We start from the raw sequence: 12,608 nt of genomic DNA on the forward strand, positions 1-12,608 counted from the left end.
AACAAATACTTTTCAGTTTCCTTTCAATATGATACAAAAATAATAATTATAACTGGGAGATAGTTTTACAAGGCTTCCTGCTAAATATTTCTTTTTAAATGAGGTGGGTCAAAAACATTTTACTTTCATTACAGTTTTATATCCTCGTGCATTAAAATTTCAATTATTGTAGACATTTTTATATAAAAATTACATTTTGTAAAGTAACATCTACCTATTCTTGAACAGTTTCATGAGAAACCTTGACTTGCGTCATGTGTGCTTGAATAAATGTGCATCTTTACATTCCTATTTGACACAAAATCTGCTTTGATTTATTGCAGAAAAAAAAACTTTTACCAGGGAGTTTGCCCCAAATTTAACATTCATTTTTTTTAAGTTTACACATTTGTGTAAGATATTTTATACCCCTAACTTAAGTGAAAAAAAAGTAAAAAATTTAGGATTTTTTCCCATCAAATTGATGCGACATCAGCTCCACATTCAATCAGGATATTAAGACCATTGTTTTAATGGGACAGCTGGGCTGACAGCATGTAAAAGGCCATCATTCAATCACATGAACTTAAAGCACAAAAACATATAAAAAATGACAAATCCACATTGCATTCTGTCTCTTCTTACAAAATAATTACAAAAAAGAAATTAAAAGCACAGAGCATGTACACACTCTCCTATTATGCAGCTATAAATGTTAGCAATGTTCCCGAGGTGCTCCGGAGTCTTTGTGTCGAAGGATGCAAGACTGCACAGGTAGTGTCCATGCAAGTAGGCTGAAAACGATGTGGGGAGGTGAAAGAAAAACTAAGTATATATATATCTCTAAGGTGAGCCTAGCCTTTGGTTTGGAGGGTTGCAGGGTCCACATTCACAAGAAAATATTATGTTCGACTAAAATCTGACACCATTACCATAACATTCAAGGCTCTCATTTCATGCTGATAAACTCATATTTTCGTATATATTTCTACGTGAACAAAAATGACAGCTTTGTCTTTTTTTTAAAGTACACCTTATGACAGTTCTTTTATTTTGCTGTGTCCTTTGCATATGAGACAGTTGTTAATGTTGTTCTTATAAAATAACTCTACAATATCCTCTAAAAACAGGAAAACTGTAAACTCATGTTTATAGTTCAAAATTTAGACTTTTTTTAAACAAGATAGTACAGAAAATACTATGACAAGTGACATATTCTACCTAAATTTCACGGTCGACCCGAAAAAAAAAAAAAAAAAAAAAACTTTCAGACCCCACCTGATTTGTTCAGCTTATTGAATTAAATATCTGGTCTGTTTTTTGTAGCTTTGTACCAACATTCAATGATTTTGATACTGTAGAAAAACAAAGACAAATACAGTAGGATACAATACAGCAAAAATACAAAAACTTGACTTTTTTTTAATGGTAGGTTATGATACAAACCCAGAATCTGATCTTGACACTAAAAACAAAACAAAAAAACTAAAGTTGCCCCCTGAGGTGAAATAATAAATTAACATCCATGTCTGAAACCAGAATTGACACTAGATAATTCACTACTTGTTTGTTTGTTTTTTTAAGTAGTGTACTATGTAAAGGACATTAGGCAAAACGTACGTGTCTGATGTGACAGTTAACATGTGCAGTGCGAGTGCACCAGATTGGGTGGTTCTGCTCATGTGGGAGACGTTAATCTCGGGGAAAAACGTGAAGGCACATTAAATTGAGACAGAATGCGCCTCAAGAATCTAAAACAACTGTGATTTAGAGGGAGGAACGTTTAAAAACAGGCAGGAACAAGAGGAGAAAAACGAGTTTAAAGTTTCATTTCAATCTGAGTACTACGAGGCAGTGAATCGAGTTAAGGCCAAATTACTTGAGAACGTCCAACTTGAACGCCCAGAGAGCAAAGATGATGTTAGACCTGACATACCCATGAGTTTCCAACCAGAATCACATTTTGTGTTGTAACCTGGCTCGCTACACAGGTTTTCTTTCTGAAAATGATGTCATTTATATATAACAAGGCTTTTATGCTCTTATTTTCAATGTTATTATGAACAATAATGTATACATGTATGTTACAAAGAATATAGATGGGTTTCAGATTACATCTCAATAAGGAATACATCCAAGCATTCAAGGGTGAGTACTTTGGCTTTAAAACGTTAGTCTAAATATGAAGCGCACATCAAAACATGTGTCGTGAAAAATAAAACTGACAAACATTTTTTAAAAAAATGAACTGAATGGCTCACACTGTAATCAGTTAAAAACACTCTCAACCATTTCTTCTTAAAGTAAAAAAAACAATCATGAAACTAAGAAGAAATGTATGTTTTCAAGTTTCATCTTTTCACACTCCACATTTTTATGTGTAATCAGACTTGTTCAGAGCTGAAAAGGAATAAAAATAAACAGAACACTTGAGTATGGAGGGCTTCAAGAACGAAGTTAGTTTTTCATTCCTCAAGTGCAAGTCGATAAAAAAAATGCTACAACTTGTACGATGCTCCTGTCAACACGCAGGTTAAGCGGCAGGCCAAGACCCCTGTAGTTTGCGAAGTAAAACGGGGGCTTGGATAATGGCAGGCCAGCTTGTTCACCGGTGTCTTTTCTCCACAGCACTGTGATTTCGATTTCTTGCTCCTTGTCTCCTTTCATCCACTTGTGTGAAGGAAGCGCAACTGTTGGGAGTTCACCATCCACAGTTTCCTATGATTAAAGGGTCACCTCCACCCTCTGCTCTGAAACGCTGCTCCTCATCTTTCTCGTTTTTATGACTTCTGTTTAGGTTGACTGACTTGTTCGTGTAGTCTCTTACTCACTGTCAGTCTCCAAGTCTGAATCCGACCACTGCACTGGGCTCAGTTTCCCATGTCGCTGAGCGTACTCGATAACTGCCGTGTAGCAAAAATAGTACTGGTCCCAGGTCTGGATGCTGAACGCCCTCTGTGTTCGCATCCTTCGAACTGTCTGACGAACATCTACTGTGCCGACGTCTGCCAGCTGGGAGAGGCAGATGTCCAGTGTGCAGAAGGTGCCTTCGAGTAGTAGGACAGAGCGAGACGGAAACATGACAAGTAAAAAATAATGTGGGTTAAAAAGAGGAGTCGAACAAAGCTGATTAAAAACCTGCATGTAATGTTAATATTGAGACTTGTAACAAAGTAAAAGCATATGAATAATTGTATGTTTAACTTCACAATATATACCTGTGCGTCCTATGCCAGCACTGCAGTGCACAATCACAGGCGGGCCCCCTGGAGGCCCCCTCCAGCTAGATCCCAGGTTGTGGACTGCAGCCTTTCTTGTTCGAAGGACGTGCTCACGGAAGTCTAACATGGCAGAAGCACTTTTAGGCACCCCGAAGTCTGGCCAGCTTACGTAGAGGTAGTGGTATACTTCCCGTTTTTCTCCAGACTAAAAAACAAACAAAAAAACATCAAATCATTTTAGAAAAAGACAGAAACTTTCTTGGAAAAGAGATGGAATATGCGAGTCTTTGGTCTTTTCTGAATGCGAACAGTGTCCTAAAAACCGACTGCATTACTACCAAAACCAGTTCCACAATTTTTGAAATTCTCACTGTTGTGATACACATTATCCAAACTGAAATGTATTCAATAAGTCTTGTTTACCTGTGTGTTGTACAGCTCAAGATGGGAGAGTTTAAAGTCCTGAAACACCTGGATATGTGTATTCCTAACCAAGAAGTATCCATGCTGTTCTGTGCTGCCCTCGTCAAGAGGCCAGTACTGACCACATTTGACACGTCCACGCTCTATAACCCTGGGAACATTGTTAAATCACTTTTTATTATTTAGCCCATCACATCTGAGTTTGAATATGAGCCATGAAAAAAAGCATCCATAAATCAGGCTGCAGATATCTAAATATCTCACCTGGTGGTCATGACAATGATAAGTACCATCTGTTCCCAAACCATTCGCCAGAAGTCAACAAACGTTTTTGGCAAAGGACCTGAAACACACAAATCTGTCATAAGAGGGGGACTGCAAAGACCTGAGGGGAGAAGGATGGCTTGAAGAGGAAAATATGGACCATAACAACATAAAACTAAAGTCTGCTGTGAAAGTTTTAAGTACTTTTTATATAGAGAAAATTATCATCTGAACACATTCATGCAATTTTATTAATTACAGAGTCAGCGAATCTTTAATTTACAAGACTCAGAAATCTAACAGAGATGATTGTATAACAGAATATTATCTAAACACCACAGATTAAACTATTAGTATTTAAAAATAAAAATTTCACATAAAAATTGTGTCAGGTTTTCCAGTAAACTTTGATCAACCTGTCTGCTAAAAATCACTGAAAACTACATTTGAGCATTTGAAGTTTTTTAGTCAAAAGCAGGTCAGAACAATCACTTGCCAGTTGAATTGCTTTCACTTCAATGCACTGAAAGCTAAGCTAATCAGTGAATATAAAGTACTTGTGGATCTTAAAAAGTATAATAAATATGATGAACCATTTTAAACTCTAGGCAAACAGTGTCTAACCCTGAGTGGCGATGTAAGCGTTGCTCCTCTTGTACCCATCCATGAAACTGGCATTAATGTAATCCGATGTCTGCAAAACAAACAAAAACAAAAATATCTGTAATGCCTGATGATCCAACCTAATGTCTTCAGTGAAGGCAGGGATGTAGTCAAGACCAGTTGTTCCGAGACCAAGACCAGACCCTTCAAGACTAAGATCAAGACCAAGGTCAAATGTTTAGAGTTCAACAAATATTTCAGGACATAGTTTTTTATTTTTGTACACCACAAAATAAAAAAAAAAATGCAACAATGGTTAATTAATCAACCAAAACTACTTCTTGCTATTAAACTCATAATTGTCATAATAAATTAATATTAGTTATTAAATGCAGCCATACACTGATACACATTCTCTAAACTCAATTCATCAGCTTACATTCCACAATTGTATGAATTTAAAGAGCGAGAGTAATAAACATTGCCTTATTTAAAAATAATAAAAACTTTAAAGTTTAAGCGTTTCAAAAAGTGTATGTTGAAAAGTAGCTTTTAAACAAAAGCTCTGACACTTTTTACATGATTATAAAACTTAATAGAATGCTTGCCAATATTACTGTAAGTAATTTTTGTGTAAAGTAACGGTTAGGGTTGTATTTTTTGTTAATATTATTTGTTTGGGCAGAATAACAGAATAGAGGAATTCTCAGTTACATCAAATGACAGATTTTTTAACAAGGTTTTAAGTTCTTGCCAGTACTCTGACAAAAAACACCACTGGCTGTTCCAGTGCAAGCTGTGTTTATGTGAAGAATTATAAAAATAATTATTTCTATATTACCTAACCTCTTGAGAACTTGCATCCTGATATTGAGGACATTTGTTTTGGACTGATTGTTTTTATTCACAGTGACTAGGTTTTAGGTTTCCTTGTTTTATTTTAAGTAAAATAAATTTTTATATTTTTAACTACCCCACCTCTTACAAAGTGACCTTTCGACATGGGCATCAGGGACCCCCATGACCCTGAAAAAAAGGAAGCAGTTAAAAGACAATGGATGGATTTTGAACTCTTAGTTTTTCATTTTGATACTCATAAGGTTTCTAATAATTCTAATAGCTGGGGGCAATTAAAATGAGCACAAAACAAAAGCTTCAGACTCAAGAGAATGAAACTGGTAGGACCACCTTTCTTTTAGGGGTTGGGGTGGGGGACATAGTCCTTTCTAGCAACCCCCAATTGTGGTGCTCCTTGTGATTGACAGCTATGTTCCACGGAGGAATGACAGTTTGAGCCGCAGCACCGCACTTCTCTCCGTTAGATGCAAGAGACAAATAAATTTAGTTTATGTGGCTTTCAGACGTTTCTGATTCGTGACAGCTGAGTTATTAATAAGCACCACAGAGCCTATTTTTTTCTTCTGTCACCCGGCCGGTCCACTCTGTGGCCACAGGAACAGATCAGCTGACTTGTATGTGGGAAAGAAGGTGTTTGGTCCACTGGGGAAATCCCCTGTAGACTACCCTTAGGCCTAAATGTAGCGGGGCAAGTTTTGAAGGCTGGTCGTTCAAGAAAGCTTCGAGCTCTGAGAGAGAAGCAAGGCAAGACCAGAGGCTCCAGCACAGCACGGACAGTTCAGATACAACCTGCGATGAAAAAATAAATAACAAGGCTGTTTTATAAACAGATTGTGTTTTAGACCGCCTATTGCTAACGGATCTATTCTGACACAAAGTGCAGCCATGACTGTTCTGAATGACAACTTTATAGCAGACAGCTACTCTCACCCTCTTCCTGGTTCTGCACACCGGTGCAGAATCTTTTCAGATTTTTTTTTCCTGAGATGGCAGGATGCAGCTGCACTCTTTTAATTCACATTCAGTTTATTTTTGTGTGTGTGCAGGTGAAAATTAAAGGGAGTTAAGTTTTTTTTTTTTTTTTTTTTTTTTACAAAAACTATTACAGTCTTGACCCAAATTGTCATAACCCTAGCAATCGAGACCGAGACCGAGGCATCACATTCTGAGACCAGAAAAAAAAAAAAACGTGTCGAGGCCAGTCTCGAGATCAAGACCAGTCTTGAGCCCTCCATCCTTGGTAAAGGGACAATAATTATAACTAAGATTAATACAGGGTCCACAAATAAAACTAAACATAAATCAAACACATTCATTATGTGCAAATATTTACAATTCCAGTGAATTCTTTATTCAATTTATGTAGCCGTCAATTGAAACATTCATTATCAGAAAATATTATTGAAATAAAATTAAAAATGTTTTATCAGAGATTGACAAAAAGAACAGAAATTAACTATTACCTCATCTTCATCATCACAGAGCTGACAGAGTCGCACTCGTGACTGGTCCAGGCAGAGAACATCACTGTACCGGTTCTTTATCTGATTACACAGCTTCCTGCAAAAATGGAGCTGAGTCTCAAATGAAGCTGCATGATGAGACGGTGTACATCTGCAACAACGTTCACCAGCAGAAAAACAAACACACTGCAGAGTGCACAGACTTACTTTGAATAGTCGAAGGTGCCTGCTGGAGGCTCCTTGCGGATGTCCTCATACTCCTGATAGATCCCCCTTTTCTTCTTCCTCTTCACATACTCCACCAGCTCACGCACCGTCGTGCCTCCTTGGCCTGGCATGTGAACGGACACCTCAGAGTAGCGGTTCTCATCGTCAGGACCACATGATGAGGACAAAGGCGGGGATTGCGAGGAAGGCTGGTTAGGTGGGCGAGGCAGAGATTTCTGAGGTAACGGAGGCACCCCTTCCTCCTCGTCTCCCTCCTTCGCCGGCTCGTTCTGGGGCCTGTTTGTTGCATCTCCACCTGCTGCATGTCCAACATCTTTATGTGAGAGGGACGTGTCGAGGGGAGTGTCCGACTGGAGAGGAACTTGGCAGCCGCGGCCATTTATGTTTATATTCGGACCACCGACACTGGTGTTGGCTGCACTTACCGCTGAACCGTTCCAGTGTTGGTGGTTCCCCTGCGACTTGTCTGCACCAGAATTTGAGCCTTGATACTGGTTTAGGCCTCGAGTCCTGCACTCCACTCCGTCAAAGTGGTTGTGTGGGTTAGCGTTGTTGTCTCCGTAGCAGTTAGAGTAAGCCACGGCTCGCTCTGTACCCAAATGTGCATTCACGTGTGTGTGGGGCAGCGTGGCACCTACGCTTGTGTTGCTGTTGTCTAGGCTGTAGGAGCGCAACAAGCTGCCCACACAGTCGTGGGCGTCGTGTTCTTGTGTGTCACCCTGAACGGTGTTGGTTTGCATGTTAACACAGGACTGGATCCAAGCTACGTGGCTGCACTGGGATGTCCCACCCAGATGTTCTGGAAGGGAGGCGACTGGGATGTGATTGGCCAACTCATGAGCTTTCACTGTGCATACCTGGTAAGTTGAAAAAGAGAGAAAAAAATAAGTCTAACTCAAGATGTTGATTTCTGATGGAAACTAAAGACACATACCCTTTCCCTCAGCTTTTCTCGCACAAAAAGGCGAAGAACTGCAAAAGGTGCTCGAAACCAGAGTGGAGAAGACACGATGAAGACACATTTTAGACGAGCTGGAAACGCTCCCTGAGAGAAACAAGGAAAACAAGAAGAGTCAGAAATTCTATAAAAGTTAAAAGGCAGCCACACAAGAGAAACAGCAGATGTTTTGTTTTTCCTCCCTGAATATTTACCTTGAGCAAATCGAGAATCTTGACACAGAGATCGTAGTCAAAATTACCATAAGTTGAGTTTGTCATGTCATAAATAAATATGAGTCCATCCTTTTGAGTTTGTATACTGGAAAGGAATAAAGAAGACTTTAAAATAAAAAAACACAAAGGGTCAAAAACAGTGAGACTTTACACTTCCTAAATGATTTGAGCTGATTCTGCAAGTTTTAATTTTTGCTGTTGAACTTTGGTTTATATTTATCTAAGTATTTCCTGTGTTTTGTAAGAGTTTGCCTAATTACTCCTAAAAGTTAAACAAAAGAATTTGCAGCAACTAAAAAAATGTCATAAAATTTATATTTATATTTTACACATTCGTGTTCTCTTGTCATAAGTACTTCAAGGAACATGAATAACATGTACAAATCTTCAAAACACTTTTTAGGAGCAATAAAAGTAGAAATGACAATATACAGACTATATAATGGAAACAAAACACATTGTTGAAAAATGGCACATCAACAGCAGCAAAACTTTTTAAAAAAGTAGATAATTAGATCTTCACCTCTCTATGGCTTTGTCCAGCTGATAGATGATGGCTTGTAGGACAGCCTTATGGGTGGTGCCATTCGGCCGATGGAGGCGGGCAGTGAAGAGTGCTAAAGCGGCACCCTTAGCATCTCGACCAGGCTGGTGGAAATGAGAACAGGTCATAAAACATAAACACATCGTCTCATCCTCAGTCCAAACAAGACTTCATGTATTCACCACTTTGGCAGCAAATCTTTTCATGCTCGTGCATCTCGTTCAAAGCTAAATATCACCTGCCATCAGTGTCGCCAGATATATGACATTTACAGTTTTCATAAGCTATCTAGGATCAAGCCCCACCTTTTTTTCTTGTGAACATGTTCCAATTCAATTATTTTAATAGACAGTACAATATTTTGTCATTTTCTATTTGTAACCTTGCCTGGCATGAAAACTACAGTGGATTCTGCACAGCAACACCCATGCTGATGTGTTTTCTCATGTTAATTTGCCACAAATTAACATCGAAAAATAAATAAATAAATAAATGTTCTAGAAATTGTTCATTTGTAAACAAAGACTAAACCATGTGCATGCAGAGACACAGCTACATAAACAGATGCTGTCTTCAATGACTTGCATGTTTTTTTGTTTGTGTTTTATAATCATGGAACAGCAAACTAGTGTTCCTCGGTATTGTACGTGTTCACACTTGTATTACGACTCACCAGAACTGTAAATTTGCCACTCAGCAGCTCAGAGCGGAGGGGCTCCTCGTCCGGGTTTAAATTGATGATGCCTTCTTTGATTCTTGTGTTCTAATGATGAGAATGTCAGAATGGAGAGGGAGACGTCAGCTCTTCTGACTAATTTAACTTTTACAACAATCGTTTACAGTCAAGCAGACTCACAGACATGCGTGCATCTTTAAACAACAGCTGATGAAAAAGTGTTAAATTACCAAAACTCATTTTGCACTGAATAATGGGAGGTTCAAGAAGGACTTTTAGGTTCTGAAATCAGGGATTTAAGCAGCTACTAGTTGTTTAGGACAAGCAAAATACAAAAACATCCTAATTACAATACTAAAAAATGATCTAATACAATGCATTCATTCTTAACAAGCTGATCAAATGTAACTAGCTTTTCTTTGTTTTAGAAAAGTATCTTCTAGAGTTGCCAGCATTTGGAGAACATGAACAAATCAGATATAATTTAAACTACATTTGATGTATTACTGGATGAATTTGTTGACCATTCTCCCCAAAGTTTTCTTTACTATTTATGACACTTTGTGTTTTATTATTGATTAAAAACAAGGTTAGTCTTGTATTACCAATCCAAACAAACCTTATAGGCCTGGAATAGATCGATGGCTCTGGAGACGTCAAACTTCCGGGCCATAAGAAACTTAACAGCTGTAGGTTGTGAGACAAGCACAGCGCTGTGAGGTAGCTCCCTGCTACGCACCTCATTCAGGAACTCCTCCACAGCCTGAACAAACACAGCACACAAGACAGCAGATGTAAGATGAGACAGTGGATGTTTGGAAAGAATAAAGGCAGTGCTATTTATTGGGAGAGGCAATACATTAAAGTTTCAATTCAGACAGAGGAGCAAAAGGTGAAGTTAAGATGTGAGGATGAACAATAACATGTAAAGGAAAATCCACAAATCTCACAAATCCACAAACCCCCTCATCTTTCCAGCTTTTTTTTATAATCAAAATAACATTGTGACAGACACTAGCCGAAAAATGCTGTGGATGAAATAAAACAACCGAGTAAGCAGTTAGCTCCTTTCCCCCAAAATCAGACACATTTGTCCTTTAAACTGAAAGCCAGAAAACCACAACAAATAAACTCATCAACTACATAAAAACCTGAATGCAATTCACTTTGTCTAATTAGATATCTGTTTGTCCATCTTCCACTCTTTTAGTAAATCCACAAATTTTCACATCAACAACACATAAACGCTCAGTTCCTAAAACATGGACCGACTTCAACTCTGAATCGCTGCCATCATCAGCATCAAAACAACTTAGCATTATTTTCATTGCAAAAAAATAAAAGCAAACATGTAATCTCATTCTGCAGCAACCTTTAGAGAGTGCACATTGAAATGCATGAGGTGGACTTGGAAATACACCTGCATGTGTCCCAGAAAGCAACCGGCCCTCTCTCTTCTTGTCAAATCACTTAAAGCTGTATGCTTCACTATCTGTTTGGTCCGACGTTAACATATAAAACTAATCTGCTGTCTGAAACACAAACTTCAAACACAAGGCAATCATAAAACATGGCACACGGCTGCAGTGGTGAACTGAAGCATGTCTGTCAACAGCTTCTTATAAGGCAAGCAGCAACTAATCAGTTTGTACAAAACAGGGAAATAAACCGTTCACTGTATTTGAGTCACATTTGTTTGTCAAAGTGGAGTTTCTAAATTTTGTAGTTATTTAAATTTTCACCTAGTATTGATACTGAGTTTGAAGTCTTAGTGTGACATCCCTGACTCAGACTCCAGAGTTTCATGTTTCGTGAAGTCTGTTTCTACATCACAACATAAAACAGAATAATCCTACATTTAGTTTGAATGTCTAAGCTAATTTTAAAAGTAAGGCGGCTATATCTTATTTCTGTAGCCATTCCCTAATTGAGACTGTGGTACTGATTTTAGAGTCAAGGAAATGTATTGTCTCTCAAAAAATAGAAATGAAACACAGTATTACAGACCTTGGCAAGTGAAATTTTAAGACCACAGTTCATTAAATAAACTTGTTTTCTTTTGTTGCATAAAAATAAATTTAGGGATTGAACTAAATCACACAAGAAAAAGAGAAATCTGGTAAATCTGATGCTGAGCACTGATTCAGACAATACAGCAACATGTCATTAGTTTCAGAAACAACCTTTTGAGTTGTGATTTATACTGATTTTACTGGATGTGAAAGACAGATATTAAAATCCAGCCAAGCTGGAGAGCAGTGGGGAGTGTGTGTTGTAAGGTATCGAGTAGATATCATGCCGATAAGACAAGCTGACCCAATCATAGCGGGTAATATCGGATTCTCGTGACTTTTGATTTGTTGAATCTGATCCACCCATTTTACTAGAAACCTATGACAACAACAATGCTAGGAACCGGGGGACCATTTCCACGAACTCTTGACAGGCAGTAGGAGATCCGACACAGATGCTCACCACTGGAGTTGGCTTATTTTCATGTCGTGAAAACGACCCACCCTCACAATTAAAACAACAAACTTGTTTAAAGTATCAAAAACCTACATTTTAACAATACACAATTAAATTCTGATAAGAAAGCGTAGTCGAGGAGATTTCAGGCAGGTCAATAATAGCTATTAGCAGCTAGGTTGCATGTGGTAGCTAAATCTCTGGTTAAAATAAACTAACAGTACTTGTTAAGAATAACTAAAAGCAACAAAGTTACACTCTTATAAAAGAATAAGCACACTGAAACCATATGTAAGCCACAAATAGACGAGGTTATCTATAGTGTGAACAAACTAAACACATTGCCGGCTAAATTATCCTCTTTGGGCTATCAGGCTAACACACATGCTAACTACTGTCAGTCACACCGGACTCAGTTCGATTAACGGGCCACGGGTTTTTACTACATCATATTATTTCCAAAACGAACGCGTGATTGAATATGTTAGAAAAATCATCAGAAAATACAAAACTGATGATGACATATGTTCACACTGAACATTACAGATAAGACGAGGGAGGAAAAAAGGTCTAGAAACCCTTACGAGCTGCTCCTGAGTTGTCAAGGCTTCCGCCATCTTGAAGCCGCCGCAACGTCGCAGCGGGCGCGCCCACTGTCCGCTCGTTCACGCCCAGAGGCGTGGCTGTATAGGAACCTTCGATGAGGG

General features: G+C 38.3%; 1 protein-coding gene across 2 annotated transcripts; it reads right to left on the reverse strand.

Annotated features, from left to right (window-relative positions):
- Window positions 1–482: 482 nt before the first annotated feature.
- On the reverse strand, window positions 483–12,565 carry ptpn9b (protein tyrosine phosphatase non-receptor type 9b). Of its 2 annotated transcripts, none has more exons than XM_014013272.1 (13): window positions 12,486–12,565; window positions 10,052–10,195; window positions 9,430–9,519; window positions 8,736–8,860; window positions 8,192–8,297; window positions 7,974–8,084; window positions 7,019–7,896; window positions 6,812–6,908; window positions 4,512–4,581; window positions 3,888–3,966; window positions 3,624–3,774; window positions 3,198–3,405; window positions 483–3,026 (listed from the first exon to the last, which is right to left on the reverse strand). In XM_014013272.1, the coding sequence occupies exons 1-13, from the start codon at window positions 12,516–12,518 to the stop codon at window positions 2,803–2,805; spliced, it is 2,316 nt and encodes a 771-aa protein (XP_013868726.1). In that variant the 5' UTR covers window positions 12,519–12,565; the 3' UTR covers window positions 483–2,802. The 2 variants fall into 2 exon arrangements, with proteins under 2 accessions (XP_013868726.1, XP_013868727.1); XM_014013273.1 differs by lacking the exon at window positions 12,486–12,565 and adding an exon at window positions 10,853–11,459.
- Window positions 12,566–12,608: the final 43 nt, after the last annotated feature.

Source organism: Austrofundulus limnaeus, unplaced genomic scaffold, assembly GCF_001266775.1.
Source record: "Austrofundulus limnaeus strain Quisiro unplaced genomic scaffold, Austrofundulus_limnaeus-1.0 Scaffold99, whole genome shotgun sequence".
NCBI classification, from domain to species: domain Eukaryota; kingdom Metazoa; phylum Chordata; class Actinopteri; order Cyprinodontiformes; family Rivulidae; genus Austrofundulus; species Austrofundulus limnaeus.